Source organism: Hypanus sabinus, chromosome 3 (genome assembly GCF_030144855.1).
Source record: "Hypanus sabinus isolate sHypSab1 chromosome 3, sHypSab1.hap1, whole genome shotgun sequence".
Classification (NCBI taxonomy): domain Eukaryota; kingdom Metazoa; phylum Chordata; class Chondrichthyes; order Myliobatiformes; family Dasyatidae; genus Hypanus; species Hypanus sabinus.
This window is the reverse complement of record NC_082708.1, coordinates 122,863,102-122,885,257: the sequence shown is the minus strand read 5'-3', so window position 1 is coordinate 122,885,257 and position 22,156 is coordinate 122,863,102. Positions and strand designations below refer to the sequence as shown.

General features: G+C 41.9%; 1 protein-coding gene across 3 annotated transcripts in view; it reads right to left on the bottom strand.

Annotated features, from left to right (window-relative positions):
- fhdc1 (FH2 domain containing 1) overlaps positions 1–22,156 on the bottom strand; it is an 87,014-nt gene that overhangs the window by 25,982 nt on the left and 38,876 nt on the right. For all 3 annotated transcript variants that reach the window (XM_059965053.1, XM_059965054.1, XM_059965052.1), the window contains one exon: positions 13,002–13,104. In XM_059965053.1, coding sequence (XP_059821036.1) covers positions 13,002–13,104 — 103 coding nt within the window. The remainder of the gene's footprint in view (positions 1–13,001; positions 13,105–22,156) is intronic.

The window sequence follows — 22,156 nt, the reverse complement described above, 5'->3', positions numbered from 1 at the left end:
AAGCCCAATTTTAAAAAAATGACATTAATACAATTGTTAGGAAGGATCTTGGCTCAGTAGGGGAGAGAAGCAATGGAAGGTACCAAGTTATGGAGATCTATAAGTGTATTTGAAAGTTAAGTTGTGGGATAACTTGGAAAATAATGGTTCCAAAGCAAAGACCACTCAGAAGAATAAGGATGCATTATTTAAGAATATGAACACATTGAAATGGCAAATTAATTTAGCAAGCAAAAGATATGCAAGTCAGCAATTCCACACAAGAAAGTGAGAGCAGGAGTTGGCCACTGTGCCCCTCAAGCCTGACCCAATAACGATCATGGCTGATCCATCCCGACCTCAACTCCTCTTCTGTGCCAGTTCCCTGTAATCCTCCCTTCCTTGATCTTTCAAATATTTATCTCCTTTAAATACGGAGACATAAGGGACTGCAAATGCTGGAATCTGAAGCAACAAAAAAGCTGTAAGAACTCAGCAGGTCAGGCAACATCCATGGAGGGAAATGGAGAAACACAAAACCTGGGAAGATGGTACCTCCAGGGTGCAGCCTTGTGGTCAACCAATCCCAGGCTGGTCTTGTCAACTGAGGTGTGGCGGGAGAAGGAACACCCTGTAGTTAGTGATTACACTCTCTCTCTCTCTCTCTCTCTCTCTCTATGGTGGGGAGAGTTTGTTGCCGATTCTCGTTGGAGAATCTCAGAATAAAAAGCAGACTGTAACGCGATAACAGCAAATGTAAGCCTCCCCTCTCCCCTTTAGCTGTGAAAGGGGTGACATCTCTCTGGGCCTTGTTAGTGAGAGAGAGAGAGCCTCTGGCATGTTGAACTGTCGGATAAACAATTGTTTTTGTTGACTGCAGATCATGGTTTCCCTTTGGGTGCTTTGTTATTGCTTGGTGGGTGGTGGGCGCTGCTGCTTTGTTGCCAAAACGGTGACAGGGAGGAAGGGGGTGGTTGATGCTTTGCTGCCGTTTGTGCGGGGGAGGGGAAAGAGGAACTTTGGGGTTCTTATGTTTTTCTGTTGTTCATTCCTTTGGGGTTGTTCTGGTTTTCGTGGATGTCTGTGAAGATTAATTATTTCAGCTTGTCGACTGTATACATTCTCTGACAATAAACAGAACTATTTGAACCTGAAACATTGATTGTCCATTTTCCTCCACAAGTGCTGCATATGTTTGTTGCTCTCCTTAAATATATCTAAACATCAGGCCCCCACCATCTTTGGGACCAGAATACTGCAGACATTCATTCCCTTCCAAGAAGAAATGTCTGCAAGGTCAGTTCTGAGACGCAAGATGCAGTCACATTTTTCTGGATCTTACCATCAGAGGGCAGTATGGTGCAGCAAGGACAGATGCTCATGGACCTTTGCCCTCCAGACATATGCTTCAATGATTAAATTAGCAAAGATTTGGAGCTCTGCCTCCAAGAACGTTCAAATGCAACTGTTGTCTACAATACAGCTACACGACTAAGATTTGGTAAATTAAATAAGTAGCAATAATAAAGAGAACTTCCGGAATGTATGAAATGGATTTTCAGATCAGTTTGTTGAGGAATGGAAGAGGGAACAGACATTTAAGATCTAGTAATATGCAATGACTAGATCTAATTGATAATTTTAAAGGAGCTCAATGCAAGGAGTGAGAATAGCATGATAGAATCTTACATCAAGTTTCAATGTAATGTAGTTTGATGTGAAACAGGTATTTTCAATCCAAACAAAGGAAATTATGAATGATACAGAACCAGGATTTTCATAAGGGAAGAGGGTGTAAAGAAGCTAAAGTGAATATAGAAAAGCTAAATAAATTTTTGAAACCATGGGAAAGTAAATATAATATTGAAAAAATAATCAACCATCATGCACATAATAGAACAGCTGAGCTTTAGGAAATGCTAAAACATTGGGAAATACTGGCATTTAAAGGAATGTAGGTATTCTCTGCAAAAGTCCATGTAAGCTAACATGCAAGTGCAACAGGATATCATGAAGACAAAAGGTATGCTGGTTCACTTTCAGTGGAAGAGTGAAGTTACCTTGTTGTAATAAAGCCTTATTGAGACTCAAGTATTTGGTCTACTTACCTAAATAAGGATACAATTGTTCTAGAGCAGCAGTTCTCAGTTAATAGAGGTCCATGGCAAAAAAAAAAGATTGGAAAACCCTACTCCAGAGGAAGTGCAGTGAAGATTCATCAGACAAGTTATTGGGATGATGTCTGTCATTTGAAAAGAGATCAAGTAGACATTCTAAAAGAATAAGCAGTAACATCATTGAAACATGAAAACTACTTTGATCAGCTGTGATTTTGTTGATTTACAGAACAGAATGAAGGAACTAAATGGTCAACTCTTTTTTTCTCGTGTTCTTATAGACAAGATACACTAGCAGTCAGTGATAGCTACATCCCTAGAAAGAATAAGTACAAAAAGTGAACAGGATTAAAGCTTTTTTTGCAAAGCAAGGATAATATTAAAATACTAAAGATAAACATAGTTTTAGATAATTAGAAAATGTCACAGTAGGTCAGAATTGCCAAACACAGAATGGAGAGAATATGGCTAGGACTCTATTGGAAACTTGAAATTTCCTATATGGTGATGAAGTGACAGTAGTTACTGTGAACTAAACCCTACATATAATTATACAAAATTACTATGGCATTTGATCTATCTATTACATTTGTGAATTCATACCAGTAGTCCTCTACAGGTTTGTAGTATCCAGCAGCAGTGGTGCCCAAGGTCATCTCTGCTAAGCAAGTGCTGAGCTAGCTGCTTTGGTGGGACTTCCCTCCAGAGGGACGAGACTGGTAAAAGGAAAGCCTAAGATTCTGGATGCAATATTATTCTATGGACATGACTTGATTAGTCTGGAGTATAGTTCTCCAGTTTTGCCATGTCACCAACATTATTGAGAAAGATCTTGCATGTGACTTTTGCCCTTTCCATATCAGTGCCCGCTGGCCTATCTAGTTCTATTCTTATATTTATTGTAGTGGCTCAATACAACTAAGTAGCCTGAAGCAAGGAGGAAGTTAAATCAATAGGACTGCTGTTTAAGATTCTTAAGTAATTTCATAATCGCTATTACATAGGCATATTATTTCAGACTTATTTAGTTAATTCAGACCAAGTTTACCAGCCCCATAGTTAGGATTTGTAGGGAAACTCCTGGGTACCATTAATTAGTAGAGCAGATGGGTGTGATATAGGATGAATGTTGCTGAACCACTGAAAGTTAAGGACATAGAAAACCTACAGCCCACAAAGCTGTGCTGAACATGTCCTTACCTTAGAAATTACTAGGGTTATTGATAGCTCACTATTTTTCTAAGCTCCATGTACATATCCAGGAGTCTCTTAAAAGATCCTATCATATCCGCCTCCACCACCGTCACTGGCAGCCCATTCCACACACTCACCACTCCCTGCGTAAAAAACTTACCCCTGATATCACATCTGTACCTACTTCCAAGCACCTTAAAACTATGCCCTCTCATACTAGCCATTTCAGTCCTGGGAAAAAGCCTCTGACTATCCACATGATCAATGCCTCTCATCATCTTATACACCTCTATCAGGTCACCTCTCATCTTCCGTCGCTCCAAGGAGAAAAGGCCAAGTTCACTCAACCTATTCTCATAGGGCATGCTCCCCAATCCAGGCAACATCCTTGTAAATCTCCTCTGCACCCTTTCTATGGTTTCCACGTCCTTCCTATAGTGAGGCAACCAGAACTGAGCACAGTACTCCAAGTGGGGTCTGACCAGGGTCCCATATAGCTGCAATATTACCACTCAGCTCCTAAACACAATCCCATGATTGATGAAGGTCAGTGTACCATATGCCTTCTTAAACACGCAGTCAACCTACGCAGCTGTTTTGAGTGTCCTGTAGACTCGGACACCAAGATCCCTCTGATCCTCCACACTGCCAAGAGTCTTACCATTAATGCTATATTCTGCCATCATATTTGACCTACCAAAATGAACCACCCCACATTTATCTGGTTTGAACTCTACCTGCCACTTCTCAGCCTAGTTTTGCATCCTATCAATGTCCTGCTGTAACCTCTGACAGCCCTCCACACTATCCACAACGCCCCCAACCTTTGTGTCATCAGCAAATTTACTAACCCATCCCTCCACTTCCTCATCCCGGTAATTTTAAAAATCACGAAGAGTAGGGGGTCCCAGAACAGGTCCCTGAGGCCTGGTCACCACTGGTCACCAGTCTCCATGCAGAATATGACCCATCTACAACCACTCTTTGCCTTCTGTGGGCAAGACAGTTCTGGATCCACAAAGCAATGTCCCCTTGGATCCCATGCCTCCTTACTTTCTTAATAAGCCTTGCATGGGGTACCTTATCAAATGCCTTGCTGAAATCCATATACATCTGCTGCTCTACCTTCATCAACATGTTTAGTCACATCTTCAAAAAATTCAATCAGGCTCGAAAGGCACAACCTGCCTTTGACAAAGCCATGCTGAATATCCTAAACATATTATGCCTCTTCAAATATTCATAAATCCTGTCTCTCAGGATCTTCTTCGTCAACTTACCAACCACTGAATTAAGACTCACTGGTCTGTAATTTTCTGGGCTATCTCTACTCCTTTTCGTGACTAAAGGAACAACATTCGCAACCCTCCAATCCTCCGGAACCTCTCCCGTCCCCATTGATGGTGCAAGGATCATTGCCAGAGGCTCAGCAGCCTCCTCCCTCACCTCCCACAGTAGCCTGGGGTACGTCTCATCCGGTCCCAGTGACTTATCCAACTTGATGCTTTCCAAAAGCTCCAGCACATACATCCTCTTTCTTAATATCTATATGCTCAAGCTTTTCAGTCCCCTGTAAGTCATCCCTACAATCACCAAGATAACTTTTCTATAGTGAATACTGAAGCAAAATATTCATTAAGTAGCTCTGCTATCTCTTCCAGTTCCATATACATTTTTCCACCATCATACTTGATTGGTCCTATTCTCTCATCTTATCCTCTTGTTCTTCACATATTTGTAGAATGCCTTGGAGTTTTCCTTAATCCTGTCCACCAAGGCATTTTCATTGCCCCTTCCGGCTCTCCTAATTTCATTCTTAAGCTCTTCCTGCTAGCCTTATAATCTTCTAGATCCCTAACATTACCTAGTTTTGTTGAACCTTTCATAAGCTTTTCTGTTCTTAATTGCCTGATAGCTTCATATCTCCCTTACTCCAATTAAACACTTTCCTAACTTGTCTGTTCTTATCCCTCTCCAATGCTATGGTAAAGGAGATAGGATTGTGACCACCATCTCCAAAATGCTCTCCCACTGAGAGATTTGACACCTAACCAGGTTCATATCCCAATACCAGATCAAGTACAGTCTCTCCTCTTGTAGGCTTATCTACATATTGTGTCAGGAAACCTTGCTGAACACACCCAACAAACACCACCCCATCTAAGCCCCTTGCTCTAGGAGATGCCAATCGATATTTGTGAAATTAAAATCTCCCACCACGACAACCCTGTTATTATTTACACCATGTGCAAGTTAGTTTTTTTAAAAAAACATAAAAACTGGTTATGCCAGAGAAGTGTAGGAAGAAAATGCGGCATAATCCCTGCCAAACCTTGGCTCTCCCACACGTCTAGGTCCACAATCAGCAATGTGATAATGACCAATTACTTTTATTAATATCCCTTGTAGGTATGGTGTTCTAAGATGGCACGGAGGTATGACCTCCGTTTAGGTTGCAGCTCAGCTTTCGTTGCTTTTTAGTGGAGGTTTTTAGGCCTTTAGAGATAGTTTTGAGGAACAGAGAAGGGATTTAGGGGTAAGGTTGGGTTATAACGACAGGTATCTGTGGGAATTAGAGGACGAGCCAGAGTCTCAGTTTCCACACCACATTGGAAGGCTAGCTGGGACATCCACAGACCGTGCCAGGATATCAGGATGGCAAACCAGTGTGAATGAGGGCTGGTGGGCTTCCCCCCCCCCCCCCATTCCAGTGCCCACAAATTGTCAGCTGATTCTGAAGTTGGAATTCCATGCAGGCAGGAGAAATGAGGTCCAATGACCTCCTGGGTTTGTGAATGGCTGAGACTGTAGTTCGAGGCCGAGAGCTCAGGGTCCCATTATTGGCAAGTCTGGAGATTAAGGCCTAGTATTCAGTGATCAGCAGAACACGAGGCCAATGCCAGGGATCAACACCAGAGGGTTGTATCATAAGTCTGAAAATCGAGGCTCCCAGTGGCCTAAGTCCTATTCTGCGAGTCCGCTGGGGTAGTTGAAGGACCAATGTCTGCAAGTTTGAGTCTGAATCCAAGCCGGCTGAAGGGTTAGAGGACTGGGTACGTGCGTGGGTGGGACAGGAGGGAGGGACAGGGCTTCTTTTGGTTTTGTTGCTTGTTGTGTTCTGTATTGTTCTGCTGAGCATTGTGGATATGCTACGTTGGTGCCAGAATGTGTAAGACACTCTTGTGGGCTGCCCCCAGCACACCCTCGTTGTTAACGCAAACAATGCATTTCATTATATGTTTCTATGTACATGTGCTAAATAAGCTTGAGCCTTGAATCATGTAGGTAGAGTCTTGGAAATGAATTCATCTGATAAATATCTTTCTGTTATTTATTCTTCCCGTTTGGTTTAAAAGCTCCAGCTGAAGAGCTGCATCCTGCTAACATTCCAGAGTGACTGTGCAAAGTTGTGGTTCACAGATATACCATGTGAAAGCAAATAATCACCATGACACCCTGCTGTTGATCCCTTGCCAGGTCTATATGTATCAGCCAGCCTCAAGGGTACTTAGTAATCTTGCTACAGAGCACAAATATTTTTATTTACTTACTTACTACACTAAAAGATAAAGTCATTCAGCCCGTGGCAGCCACCACCAAAGTAATCCATCAGTCCTATTCCCTGTGCCCTGCAATTCCTTTTCACATGCCCATTGTGTAATTTACAATGCCAGCACAGTGGAGACACAAGACACAAGCTGCTGGAGGAACACAGCAGGTCAGGCAGCATCTTTGGAGGAAAATGGACAGTCAACATTTTGAGTTAAACTATTCACTTGGTCCAGATGAAGAGCTTTGACCCAACGCGTGAACTATCAATTCCCCGCCCCAGATGCTTCCTGACCCTGCGAGTCCCTGTAGCAGCTCATTTCCTGAGTCATGCCACTTCATCTCTGGGAGATGAGTGAAAACCTGAACACCTAGTGGAAATCCACTTGGCTGCAGGGAGAACAAAGGAACTCCATGCAAACCGCAACCAAGATCAGGATTGAACTTGTGCCTCTAGGGCTGTAAAGCACTAACTACTGCGCCACTGTTTTCACTTGTGAAGAAGTCCAGAAATCTGAGACTGTCAAAAAATGATGTCGGGAATGTAAGTTTTAATGTGAAATGATGGCGCAGAGACACAGCGGCCACTCCAGGTCCAATCAAAGGTGTACTTGTTCATTTTGTACATCTCTTTTGCAATAAGTCACTGCTGGACACAAGGAACATCAAGTACTTTAGGACTATTCCATCAGCAAACTGCTTGATAGCAATGCAGCTCTACTTATTGTGTACCGTTGTTGTGTCACATGGACTTATTGCATGCTGTGGTGTCCAGAGAATGTGCAAGTGACGGTCATGGACATTTTTATTGTGATCACAAGACCCTGTTGGACATTAGTAATGCAGAATACTGCAAATCCGGTTCACGAATTCATTGGTGAGACTGATGGTGGGGAAGCTGCGTTGCCTTGTTCGCGTGGACAAGGTCCCCATGCGTTGGAGTCAACTGTTGCGGACGCTGGCAAAACAGACGCTGGAGCTGGCTGTGTGCTGCTCAGTTTCATATTGGGTTGGGGGGGTGCCCCTTCCATTGATGCTGCTCTCCAGTGTTTGCTCAATTGAAGTACAAGCTGGAACAGGACAACTGAGGGACTTGGGCTATATAATGATTATTTTGTCTCTCTTTGTGCTGTTTCTTGCTAAAATCATAACCACATGTGGTACTTGTGCTACGTGCAGTGTGTTGTTGGTGATGTATTTTGCACCTTGGCCCCACAGGAACCCTGTTTTGTTTGGCTATATTCATGTATGGTTGAATAATAATTAAACTTGAAAGTTGCATGTGGGGCATTTGATCGCTCTGAGCCTGTACTCACTGGAGTTTAGAAGGAGATGGAATCTTATTGAAACCTATGAAATACTGAAAGGTCTAGTGGACCTAAAAAGGATGTTTCCTATAGACCATAAGATCGTAAGACATAGGAGTACTGAGAATTTGGCCTACCGAGTCTGCAATCCGCCAGTTCATCATGGCTAATCTATTTTCTTTTCAGCCCCAATCTCCTGCTTTCTCACCATAACCTTTGTGCCCTGACTAAAAGAAATCTTATCAACTCTGCCTTAAATATACCCAATGATGTGGCCTCCACAGCCACCTGTGGCAGTAAATTCCACGGATTCACCACCCTCTGGCAAAAGAAATTCTTCCTCAGCTCCTTTCTAAATGGACACCCTTCTATTCTGAGGCTGTGTCCTCTGGTCCTAGAGTCCTCAACCACAGAAAACATCCTCTTCACATCCACTCTATCGTAGCCTTTCAACATTCGATAGGCTTCAATGAGATCGCCCCACCCATTCTTCTGAATTCCAAGAAGTACTTGCCCAGAGCCATCAAACACACCTCTTATAAGTCAATCAATCCGAAAACATTTTCCCAAACCTCTTTTTGATTCTGTCCAATGTCAGCACATTCTTTCTTAGATAAGAGGCCCCAAACTGCACACAATACTCCAAGTGAGGCCTCACCAGTGCCTTAGGTAGTCTCAACATTACATTCTTGCTTTTATATGCTGGTCCTCTTGAAATGAATGCAAATATTGCATTTGACTTTGTCACCACAGACTCAACCTGCAAATCAGCCTTTAGGGAATTCCGCATGAAGACTCCCAAGTCCCTTTGCAGCTCAGATTTTTGAAATGTCTTTCTATTTAGAAATAGTCTGCACTTTTATTCCTTCTACCCAAGTGCATAACCATACACTTCCCAACACTGTATTCCATCTGCCATGTCTTTTCCCATTCTCTAATCTATCCAAGTCCTTCTGCAGCCTCTCTGCTTCCTCAACATTACCTGCCCCTATCTTCATTTTATCTGCATACTTGGCCACAAAGCCATCAATTCCCTTCATCCAAGTCAATGATATATACAGTAACATGAAAAGAAGTGGTCCCAACATTGACCCCTGTGCAACATCACTAGTAACAGGCAGCCAACCAGAAAAGGTTCTTTTAATTCCCACGTTTTGCCTCTTGCCAATCAGTCAATGCTCTATCCATGCTAGAAGCTTTCCTGTAATACCATTGACTTGTTAAGCAGCCTCATGTGTGGGTCCTTGTCAAAGACTTTCTGAAAATCCAAATGCACAACATCCACCAATTCTGCTTTATCTATCCTGCTTTCTATTTCTTCAAAGAATGCCAACAGATTTGTGAGTTAAGATTGTCCCTTAAGGAAACCATGCTGACTTCAGCCTATTTTATCATGTGCCTCCAAGCATCCCAAAACAATATCCCTAACAATTGACTCCAACATCCTCCCAACCACTGAGGTCAAACTAACTGCCTATGGTTTTTTCAGACCTCTGGAACAATGCCATAATCTACTGATTCTTGAAAGATCATTACTAATGCCTCCACAATCTCTTCAACACCTCTTTCAGAACCCTGGTGTGGAGACCATCAGGTCCAGGTGATTTACCTACCTTCAGACCTTTCAGTTTCTCAAGCACCTTCTCCCTAGTGATGACACTCTCACTCACTTCTGCCCTCTGACGCTCTAAAACTTCTGACATCCTGTTTGTGGCTTCTATAGTGAAGACTGATGCAAAATACTTATTCAGTTCATCCTCCATTAACTTGTCCGCCATTGCTACCTCTCCAGTATCATTTTCAGCGTATGGAATATGTACTTGTGCCTCTCATTTAGTCTTTATATATCTGAAGAGATTTTGGGCATCTCTTTAATATTATTGGCTAGCTTACCTTCATATTTCGTCTTTTCCCTCTTTATGACTTTTTTTAGTTACCTTCTATTGATTTTTAAAAGCTTCCCAATTAATTGTTGCTCTATTAAATGCCCTCTCTTTGGCTTTGATGTTATCTTTGACTTCCCTCATCACCCACAGTTGCGTCATCCTCCTTTAGGATATTTATTCTTCTTTGGGATGTATCCATCCTGCACCTTCTGAATTACTCCCAGAAACTTTAACCATTGTTGCTCTGCCATCATCCCTGCTGGTGTCCCTTTCCAATCAACTCTGGCCAGCTCCTCACTCATACCTCTGTATTTCCCTTTACTCCACTGTAATACTGATACATCTGAATTTAGCTTCTCCCTCTCAAACTGCTGGGTGAATTCTATCATATCATGATCACTGTTCCACTAAGGGTTCCTTTACCTCAAGCTCTCTAATCAATTCTGGTTCATTGCAGAATATCTAATGCCCTGGTGGGCTCAACCATGAGCTGCTCTAAAAAGCCAACTTGTAGGCATTCTAGAAATTCTCCCTCTTGGGTCCCAGCACCAATCTGATTTTCCAAATCTACCTGCCTATTGAAATCCCCCATGAGTATTGTAACATTGTCCTTTTGACGTGTATATTCCTGTTGTTATCTGTAATCCATATCTTTTCTACTGTTTGGAGGTCTGTATGTAACTCCCATCAGTCTTTTTAACCTTGCTGTTTCTTAGTCTCACCCACAACAACTCTACACCTTCCGATCCTATGTCACCTCTTTTTAAGGATTTGATTTCATTTTTACCACTAGAGGCACCCCACCTCCTTACCTATCTGCCTGTCCTTTTGAAACAAAGTGTATCCTTGGATGTTAAGCTCTCAGCTACAATCTTCTTTCAGCCACAATTCAGTGATGCCCACAAAGTCATATATACCAACGTGTAATTGTGCTACAATTTCACCTACCTTATTCCACATACTGGATTCAGATGTAACACCTTCAATCCTGTATTCATCACCCTTTTTGTTTTTGTCCCCCTTTTACATTACAACTCACCCTGTGGACTGCAATTTTGCCCTACCATCAATCTATTCTTGCTAGCAGTTTCACTACACACTGCCTCCGTTTGTAAACCAACTACCCCATCAGCCCTATCATTCCAGTTTCCACCCCCCCACCGAATTAGTTGAAGCACTCCTGGATGGCTCTATCAAACCAGCCTGCAAGGATAATGCTCCCCACCCCCGTGTTCAGATGTAACCCATCCCTTTTGTACAGGTTGTACCTTCCCCAGAAGAAATCCCAATAATCAAAATCTGAACCCCTGCCACCTGCACCAGTTCCTCAGCCATGCATTTATCTGCCAAATGCTCCTATTCTTGCCCTCACTGGCACGTGGCACAGGCAGCAATCCAGAGTTAATTACCCTGGCAGTCCTACTTTTCAGCTTGCTACCTAACTCCCTAAAATATCTCTTCAGCACCTCCTCATTTTTCCTCCTTATGTCTATGGTGCCAATATGTACCACGACTTCTGGCAGCTCACCCTCCCCCTTTAGACTGCCGTGGACCCAATCCAAGATATCGCTGACCTGACACCTGGGAGGCAACATACCATTCCAGGTGTCTCCATCACGTCCACAGATTCTTGTCTCTATTCCTCTATGGAATCTCCTATCACTACTGCAGACCTCTTCATCTCTCTTCTCTTCTGAGCCTCAGCACCAGACTCAGTCACTTTGGTCACCTTCTGTAAGTCACCCCCTTGGCAGTATCCTAAATGGTATACTTATTTTTGAGGGGAAACAGCCAGCCACAGGAGTACTCTGTACTGGCTGCCCATTTCCTTTCCTTCTACTGACAGTCATCTATTTGCCTGCCTCCTACAACCTATGGCTGGATGCCTCTCTGTAGCTCCTTTCGATCACTTCCTTCATCTCCCATATGAGCCACAGGCCACTGAGCTGCAGCTCCAGTTCTTTAACACATTCTCCGAGGAGCCACAGCTCGATGTACCTGATACAAATGGAGTTATCTGGAAGGCTGGAGGTCTCCCTAAATTCCTACATCTCATACAAAGAGCACAACAAAGCCCTTGGAGCCATTCTCACTACACTAACCGTGTACTAACAGACAAGGAATGATGAATGAAGATTAAACTTACCAGATACTAACCTCGCCCAAGCCTGATGAGCCAAAGCTTCCCCACTTTAATACTGGCCCACTCACACAATGGCCACTCAGTAAGCCCTGCCTTAGTTTTATTCACCCTTGCTAATGACTGATTGGTCATAGTTCAAACTTCAAAATGTGCTGCAAAATGTAGTTTTATAGTGAGGAAAGTCTGGACCCAGAAGACACAGTCTAAAAGTAGAAGGACATCTCTTTAGGACAGAAATGAAGAGGAATTCTTTTAGCCACAAGGTGACAAATCTGTGGAATTCATTTCCACAGGTGTCTGTGGAGGCCAAGTCATTGGGTATATTTAAAGCAGAGGTTGATAGGTTCTTGATTAGTAAGGGCATCACAGATTGCGGAGAGAAGTCAGGAGAATTTGATCAAAACGGATAATAAATCAGCCATGATGGAATGCGGAGCAGACTCGAAGGGCTGAGTGGCCTAATTCTGCTCCTGTGTCTTTCAGAAAAGAAAATGCAAGATTGCAGTTTTCAAGAGCTCTAGGTTGGAAACTAGACAAACAATTCTCATATGTTTGCAACTTGTGGAGCTTATGATTAAAAGAGGGAAGATACACAAACAGTTTTATTAGTACTGTAGATACTGGAGACAATGAGCTCTGTCAGAAAGGCAAATAGTGTACAAGAAGATACAAGTAGAAATCTGAGGAGACACAAATACGCAGCACCAGATAAATGGAATGCTTAATTTTTTCATGTCTTGAACCATCCCGTTTTCTGAGAATCAATGAATCAACAAATCCATTCTCAACATGAAGCAGTAAAAGAGTTACTGCTGACAGATCTGACCTCTTCTGCCTCTGGTATTATTTTGAGAAGCTCACGCAGCTTTTCAGATCCAAATGCTTCACTCTTTCCAGTTCGAATCTCCTCAATGATGCACTGATTTGATCTTGTAAAAAAAAACACAGAACAAAAAAATTACAATGCTTTGTTGAGGTATATTTGTTAAAATGATTGAACAGAATAGTATCATTTCAAATTTCCAAGTTATTTGACATTTTCAATTTTTGTCCACTTAAACAGTGAAAATCATGGATCAGTAATGCAGGTGTTTTCCTCCAAAACATTTATCAGATAAGTTCAGATCTCTGTGATACTAGAAGATTACACAAATTATTGATTTTCTCATTAACAATCTGAGATGCTAAGTCAAAAAAAAGCTTTAGATTGATTTTTTCCTGAATATATATACAATAACACTTTGCAACCTGCAAATATTCTTCTAACACCTACAAAATTCATTGTGAAAATGGAGGTGATGCAGTGAAATCTTATTTACAATTTCTTCTATGGCAGGAGTTCTGCTGTTGATTTTTTTTAATTCCAGCAACTTGTTTGCTATTGATGGCTGTGCATCTGATTTTCATAAATTGACAATATTTCTACAAAAAGCATCTAAAATCGTAGCATACATTAAATCATTGCAGCAAAAGTCAAGAAAAAAAATCATACTAATATAAGAAGCAACAGTTAAATGCAGACATTCAACAAAAAACTTTGATGTGATTCTAAAGCCTCAAAGTTATTCTTCATCAATTCATTGGGTGTGATTTCATCCATGCTACCTTACTAGTGCTTATAACTATTATATCAAAACAAGCTAAAACAGGGTTTTCCCCAAATAGCCTTAAAAACAAAAGCAACTCCATGTTGGGAGGGGGGAGGGGCTGAGGGAGACAATTACTTTGAAGAATGTATTGAGACTGGCGCCATCTGCTAGTCACAGTGCCTGAAGTGAAAGGAAATTCATCTGAAAGGACCTCAGCGCAATAAATTATCAGTGGCAGTGTCTGAAAAATTCCTTTACATTCCAAACTCCAATCAGCACACCTTGCTTGCCTGTTCATTTAAAATGCAACAGAAGAATGTATTTTAAAACAGTATTTTGTTCAAATTCTGCAATTCCCTTTGAACAATTCCCACACTATCTAGCCACAATGCATTAATTTCAATTCCAGTCTGTCTAAAGCTAAACTGTCCAATCAGACTGCAGTTTCTAAACCAGCGACCCCCCCCCCCCCCCCCACCGCCCTATCGCTCTGTATACAGTAATCGGATGAAGAGCAGCTTGTACTTTGGGGTTCAGATTTGATTTCAAACTGCTGTGCACTCTGAAATACGGTTGGCAAAAAGTTAATAAAACATAAATGCATACTCTTACTCAAATATATAAGATATATTATAAAGATATTTATGTGGTGTTACTTTACTTGCTTTTTAAATTTTGTTTACTATTGCCATGGCAACTTGACCAGCAGACTCAAAAAATTTATAATGGGGAGATACTGGGCCATTGAAGCTTAATGTACTGTAATTACTGAACTTCTCAATCTCACAGGGACAGTGCTAACTGTTGAAATTAACAAGCACAAATGTTTAAAGTTGCTGGACTTGGGTTTCCTATTTGATATCTGAATAAAGCATCATCTTCAAAAGTAGAAGGTTCAATAACATTTTGCCAACATCATTTTCTTCCCCTAGACAAATCAAATTCAACACTGGATCATTCACATGAATCCCTCCTGGACCCTCTCCAACGAGGCACATCCTTGCTTAGATATGGGGCCCAAAACTACTCACATTACTCCAAATGAGGTCTGACTAATCCCTTCTAAAGCTTAATAGCAAAGCTGTTTCCTGCAACTCTCTAATATCATTGAAATGGGTTTGTCCATTTGAACTATATCAGCTTGTATCTACTTCACCCTCAAAAAACAGTTTCTTGATGCATTTCAGAAAAATGAGGAAGGGATTTCATTGAAACCAAATATTGAAAGGACTGGATAGAGTGGACACAGAGAGGGTTTCCAATATTAAGAGAGCAGAGGGCCTCAGAGTAGGACATGACAGAGATGAAGAGGAATTTCTTTAACCATAGGGTGGTGAATTTGTGGAATTTATTGCCACAGACAATTGTGGAGGTCAGGTCATTAGGTATCTTTAAAGCGGAGGCTGATAGATTCTTGATTAATAAACCAAGAAAATAAATCAACTATGGTCAAATGGTGGAGCAGACTCAAAATGAATTATCTAATTCTGCTGCTAGGTCTTATGGATACAGCTCCATAGATGTCAATAATATTCTGCTGTTGCAAGTCTCACATTTATCTCATTTCATTAATTTTACTTGCAAGTTAAAGGTTAATTTAAGATCTACTTGAATAGTTGAACTTTAAAGACCTTAACTTTGAGAGATGTGGGGTTACATACAAGAGTGTGCCAGCCTGTTCAGGCACTTGTTTAAGAGATTCTGTGATATTATGGAACCATTGGAGCCAAGGCAGTAGAAGTCCCACTCCCAGATAAACAACATCTCCCACCTGTCCAAAAGCATGCACATTCAGAAATATTTGCCTCCATCATCTGAGGACCCACCACTCCTGGTGGACATCGTCTTGATTCTGAGGGACTGCAAGTGATGAAGCAGCACCTCCAAAAAAATCATGAAATGGATTTAAGTTATTTTTTGTTTGTATAATCTTGCTGTGTACAATTAACATACACACTGATTACATTTTGCAGCTGAGGAGTAATAGTAATTATTAAGACAGAAATCATTTGCAAATGAGTTGTGTCCATTATTCCTTTTTTGATTTCTGTTACAGCTTGCCTTTTGACACATTTTATCACAATGAGCATCTTTCTGACCCCAAAAAAATCACTGCAGATCATCAAAATATTCAAATCTTCAATAAGCCACTGCTGCCTCACAGAGTCTAAGAATTAAGCTCACTCCTCACTTTTGATGCTGTCTTCATGTAGATGCCTAGTCTCCTTCTGACCAAGGGGAATTTCCACTGGATACTCTATAGGTACGCTGGTGGGTTAACTGGCTAATGCAAGTTCCTCTTGCAGCTAAGTCTGTGGTCCTCCATTGGTCGAGGTTGAAACAAATATCACTGTGATGATTGTACGCTCTAGTATCAATTATTTGGTGACAATAAAGTATGAATGAATGAATGGATGTTGTGTCCCAGCTGTCTAAGTTGTCGGTGTAGTGGCTGATGAGACCAATGTGAGAGTGACAGTCTCTGTTGCAAAGGTTTCATCTATCAGCTCTGCTGGAGCTGTAACGTTCCTTTCTAAGGGACCATTTATCTTCTGCCACTTTCAGGAATGCTTCTTCGCCTGACATAAAGTGTTATTTCAGGGTGTTTCTCCACCTGGTGCGGTCGGCTGCAAGTTCCTTCCAGCACTCAATGTTGATGCCCAGCACCTTCATGCTCCATCCTCGTAGTTCAGTTGTAGGTGGCCTGCAGTTCTCTTGCCTGAAGCCAGCTCACCGGAAAAGATGTCTTTTGGGATGTGGCCGTACTACATGTGACAGACATGGCCCAGCCAGCACAGCCTATGCTGTCTGAGCAGGGTTAGACACTAGGGAGGCCGACCGAGAGAGAAGCTCAGCATTGGGTACTCTGTCTCTCCGGAAGGTGCCCAAGATGTGATGAAGGCATCTTAAATGGAAGATGTAGAGCCTTCTCTCCTGCTCAGTGCATTTGACCAGATCTCGAAGCTGCACAGCAGAGTGCTGGTGACACAAGCATTGTACACAGCCATCTTTGTTTTGACTCAGAGTTTGGAACTCTCCAGACTCATGTGGTGAGGCAGACAAGAGTTGTTGCAGCCTTCACAATGCACTTGTCGATTTTTGCGTCCCAGGAAAGGTGGTCACTGATGATGGACCCCAGGTATGTGAACTGATGAACAACATCCAGTTCATCGTTATCAATGAAATGACTGGTGGTGCCTCCACGTCTTGTCCCAAGCAGCTTCTTTCTTTCAGGCTAATGGTCAGACCAAGTTCCTTGCACGTCTGGGAGAAGTGACCATCAAGCTCTGGAGGTGCTGCAGAGTGTGGGTTATGGCTGTTGCATCAGCAACAAAGTGCTTGTCTCTGATCACAGCCTTCTGCACTTTGGCTCTTAGGTGGGTGAGGTTAAAAACCTGCTATGTGATCTAGTTTAGAGGCAAATCCCCTTTGTTGCAGTCCCAATTGTGTCTCTCTGGAGGGCAAAAAAAAAGATCTCAAAGAGCACTGGGGCAAAAAGACAGCATTGCTTATTGCCGCTGATTATGTCAAAGGGCTCTGAAGAGCTGCCATTGTACGGCAGAGTCCCCTTCAGGTTGTTGTGGAAGGATTGGATCATGCTCTGTAGTCTTGGTAGGCAAGCTGCCTTAGGGAGGATCTGACAGAGCCCACCTCTGCAGACTAAGTGAAGTGCCTTGGTCAGATCAATGCATGCAATCTAGAGGGGCTTCCTTTGCTCTCTACACATCCGGAGATGGCAGGGAGAGAAAATCATGTCCACAGTCGAACTTCCAGCACAGAAGCCACTCTGTGGCTCCAGGTAGACACATTCAGCCAACTTCTGTAAGCAGACCAAGTCATCTCAGGCAAAGACTTTGCCAACAACATTCAACATTTAAGATGACCCTGTGGTTATAGTCGCTTCCCTCACCTTTGTTTTTGTAGAGTTCTCCTTGCAGGTAAGTAGCAAAAGTACTAAAGGAGAATTGATGGGCAGCAAGAGAGCATAATTTTCAGGACTACAGAGGAACCTGAGTAAAGAGACTGGCCAGCTGGGAGCTGGCATAGACCCATTGTGTTGAATGGCCACCTTCAGTGGTATAATATGCAAGTCTATAAACATGTTTTATTTCTGTATGCATGTTAAACTGCCAGCACTCAACAAGAATTAACAGAGATGTATAAGTATAACAACCATAATTGCACTGTATCCCAGTTACCGCTGTGTATCTGTCGAATGGGAAAATACAACTTGAACAAGAGTTCCCAGGAGTCGGGATTAGAATGTTTAATTTGCTACCATCCTGGAAATTTGCTGCATTGATTCATGCTGAATATAACTGCTTCTAGTGTATCAGGCAAGTAAGTACACTTCGGTTCAGTACAATTGAAAGTTGTTATTATTGAAAAGACTTTCTGCTCAAAATTCATGTGAAGGCATTGCCCATTTTGGATGTACTTGCAAAATACATATCCCAGATCAATAAAAATGATGGAATTTCAATACTGAATTGTTAAAATTAAATATACTCCATGAATTGAGTATTAATATCATAATCAATCTATAAAATTTATATCTTAGTGACTTGGAATGGGGACCAGAACTGAGCCCCAGATGTGATAATCAATCATTGAAAGTTCGTCCCACTAAAACTGAGTCCCTCCAGCTCCTTAAACAAGGACTATCTAAGCTATAGTCCAGTTTCAGATGCAAAAATCAGCAGAGATTAGTGCAGCAATGTTTCATTTCTGGCTGTGAAAATGTGGTGCTTTTATAATGATCTGATTGACTTTCAATTATCTCATCAGGCCATCTAAGCAGAGTGCTAAGGCAACCAGCATATAAAAATAAGGGTCTTCGCTTTCTGCAAAACTGGATTATGGAAAATCCTGATTTGTGGGTTCTTTGATCTGCCTGTGGACCATGTGCTTAGTTGTGGCTTGGAGACATTTCATTTCATATCAGTGATATTGTACTGTTAGAGTTCTGAGACATTTTGTAAATATTTCCAATTTGTACAGAACTGCGTGAAGGGGTGTATGAATATCAGCAAACAAGACCACAAAGAACACACCAGGAGTTTAGGGGAGACATCAGGGGTAAGTTGTTTGTGTGTTTTTTTTTAACACAGAGGGTTGTGAGTGCCTGGAATGACTTGCCAGGGATGGTGGTGGAAGCTAAAACATTAGAGGTATTTAAGAGCCTCTTGGACAGGCACATGATGAAAGAAAAATGGAGGGTTATAGGGTAGTGTGGGTTTAGTACTTTTTTTAAAGGATTATATGGGTCAGCACAACATGAAGGGCTGAAGGGCCTGTACTGTGCTGTAGTGTTATATGGTTCTAATAGGCCCGTCAGCCCACAAAGCTGTGCCGAACATGCCCCTACCTTAGAACTACCTAGGCTTTACCCACAGTCCTCTATTTTTCTAAGCTCCATGTAGCCATCCAGGTGTCTCTTAAAAGACCCTGTCGTATCTGCCTCCACCACCACTGCCAGCAGCCCATTCCATGCGCTCACCAATCTCTGCGTAAAAAACTTTCCCCTGACATCTCCTCTATGCCTGCTTCCAAGCACCTTAAAACTGTGCCCTCTTGTGCTAGCCACTTCAGCCCTGGGGAAATGCCTCTGACTATCCACATGATCAATGCCTCTCATCATCTTAATTACCTCCATCAGGTCACCTCTCATCCTCCGTCACTCCAAGGAGAAAAGGCCAAGTTCACTCAACCTATACTCATAAGGCTTGCTCCCCAATCCAGGCAACATCCTTGTAAACCCCCTCTGCACCCTTTCTGTGGTTTCCACATCCTTCTTATAGTGAGGTGACCACCTAGAAGAACTGTTTGAGGCCCTGAATGGTAGTGAGGGGGGTGGTGTAGGGGCAGGATAGCACTTGTTCTACTTGCAAGGATAAGTACCAGGAGGGAGATCAGTGGAAAGGATGAATGGATAAGGGAGTAATGTGGGGAGCAAGCCCTGCAAAAAGTGGAAAGTGGGGGGAGGGGGGAGAAATGGAAGTTACAGAGAATTATATTCTGGACACAGAGGCTATTGGAGTGGTAGGTGACCAAAAGTTTCCTTCTGGAAAGTGCTATATTAAAACAAAAACTTGACACCATCTTTAAAGTTTCTTCCCCCAAACAGTTTAGATCCCTTCCCCCATCTCAGTCACTACACTGCACTTTAAACCACTTTTTATAATGCTGTTTACATTGTAAATACATGCTGGTTCTTATGTATTTATGCACATTTATTCCATATCTGTACTTCTAACTTAATTTTTATATAATTCTTTATCCTGTACAATTGTTGAATGTTGTTTTTTGTTGCATGTAGCACCAACACACCACAGCAATTCACTAACACGTGTAAATTATGTGGCAAATATAGCTGATCCTTGATCCTTGATCCTTCAGTTTCTCAACCATTATATTCCCAAGTTAAGTTAAGAATTATATAGGACTGACTTTGTGACCTACCAATCTTATCGTTGGGAACAGGGTGTTTTTTAGTTCAAGGTACAATAACAAAACTCTTCTATCAGTTATTTTAAAATCTAAAGTGCACTTCAGTGCCTTACTGAAAGTGAGCAAACAGGCACAATTAGGACAGATGCTATTGTTAGTTATAGTTTGGAGAACATTACAGAAATTGGAAGGGGTGTTAATTACGGAATGATTCAAAAGTGGGGATGAAAATCAAACTATTGCTTAACCAAGTGAGTAATTCAGTTACTAAAGGGTGAGGAACAAGGTGATTTTGGGAGGGTGTGCTGAAGGAAGCTGAACATGGGTGCAGTGGAAAAATCATGTCGACACCTAATAAAAGATATGGATGAAAGGTGACCTGATGAATTTCACATATAAAATACTTGTTTAATACCTTTTCCATTTCCTTACTCTGCATTTTGTCCACTACTATAACTCTGGGGGACCCACACCTCTGCTAAACTTCCTCCTGTTTACATATATAAAGTTTCCACAATCTGCCTTATGACAACTTACTTTCAGTTTGCCACGTCCTCTTTGACCCTCACTAATTTAATCAACACACCATAGAAAGCATGCTACCTGATACAACACGGCTTAAGTACGGCAACTGCTCTGCTAATGGCTCACAAGAAAGTTGTGGATGCAGCTCAGCACATCATGAAAGCAGCCTACCTTCCACTAACTCGGTCTAAACTTCTCACCACCTCAGTAAAGCAGCTAACATAGTCAAAGATCCCACCCCACCCAAGACATTCTCTTTTTTCTCCCCTCCCTTTGGTCAGAGGATAAATAAGGGTTTTGACCCAAAATGTCGACTTCCATAGATGCTGCCTGACCTGCTGAGTTCCTCCAGCATTTTGTATGTGTTGCAGAGGACACAAAAGCCTGGAAGTGCATATCATCGGGCTCAAAGGCGACTCCTGTCCCACTGTTATAAGGTCCCCTGATACGATAAGATTGACTCAAAGGCTCATTTATTATCAAAGTATACAACTTCAGATCCTTCTTCTCCGAGTAGCCATGAAACCAAGAAAGAAAGGCAGCACAATCATCAACCCCATCCCCTGCACAAAACTAAACAAAAACAGAACAGGTATCTATCTTCTCCTGACCTTGCACCCTAGTATCTACCTGCACTTTCTCTGTAACTGCAACACTTCATTCTGCATTTTGGTGTTGTTTTATCTTGCAAGATCTCAATGTACTGTTGCAATGAAATGCCCTGTATGAATGTCATGTAATACGAATACGGTTGGCCCTCCTTATCCGCGGGTTCTGCATGTGCGGATTCAACCAACCACGGATCAGGAAAACCCAGAAGTTTTCTCTCCAGCACTCATTGTTTGAGCATGTAAAGTCTTTTTTATTCCCTAAACAATACAGTATAACAACTATTTGCTAGCATTTACATTGTATTAAGTATTATAAGTAATCTAGAGATGATTTAAAAGTACAGGCAGTCCCCCCGGTTATGAACGAATTCTGTTCCCAAGTCTGTCTTTAGTCGGAACAGGTACATCCGGTATTATTTAGCATCAGTTAGTCAAACATTTGTCTTAGTATATTGTATATATTTTACCTTTCTAAGCATATAAAACACTTAAGAAACGTATGTATTCCAATAATTAAACCACTGCGTTGCTTAGTAATAATTGTAGCTTTCATCGGGGCAGAGTCTTCACATGCTCCATTAAAATTGTTCTGATCGTTGACTGACTGCAGCCTAACGCTTTTTCAATGACCAATGGCGTTTCACCTCTTTCCGATCACTTTATTACTTACACTTTATTTTCAATTGTGATAGTTATTATTTTTGTGAACAGAAACACTGCGGATTCAGAGCTGCGTTGGGTCCTAAAGTCCACCGCACTGATACAGGTTAAATAAGGGACTTGAGCATCTGCGTTTTTTGGTATCC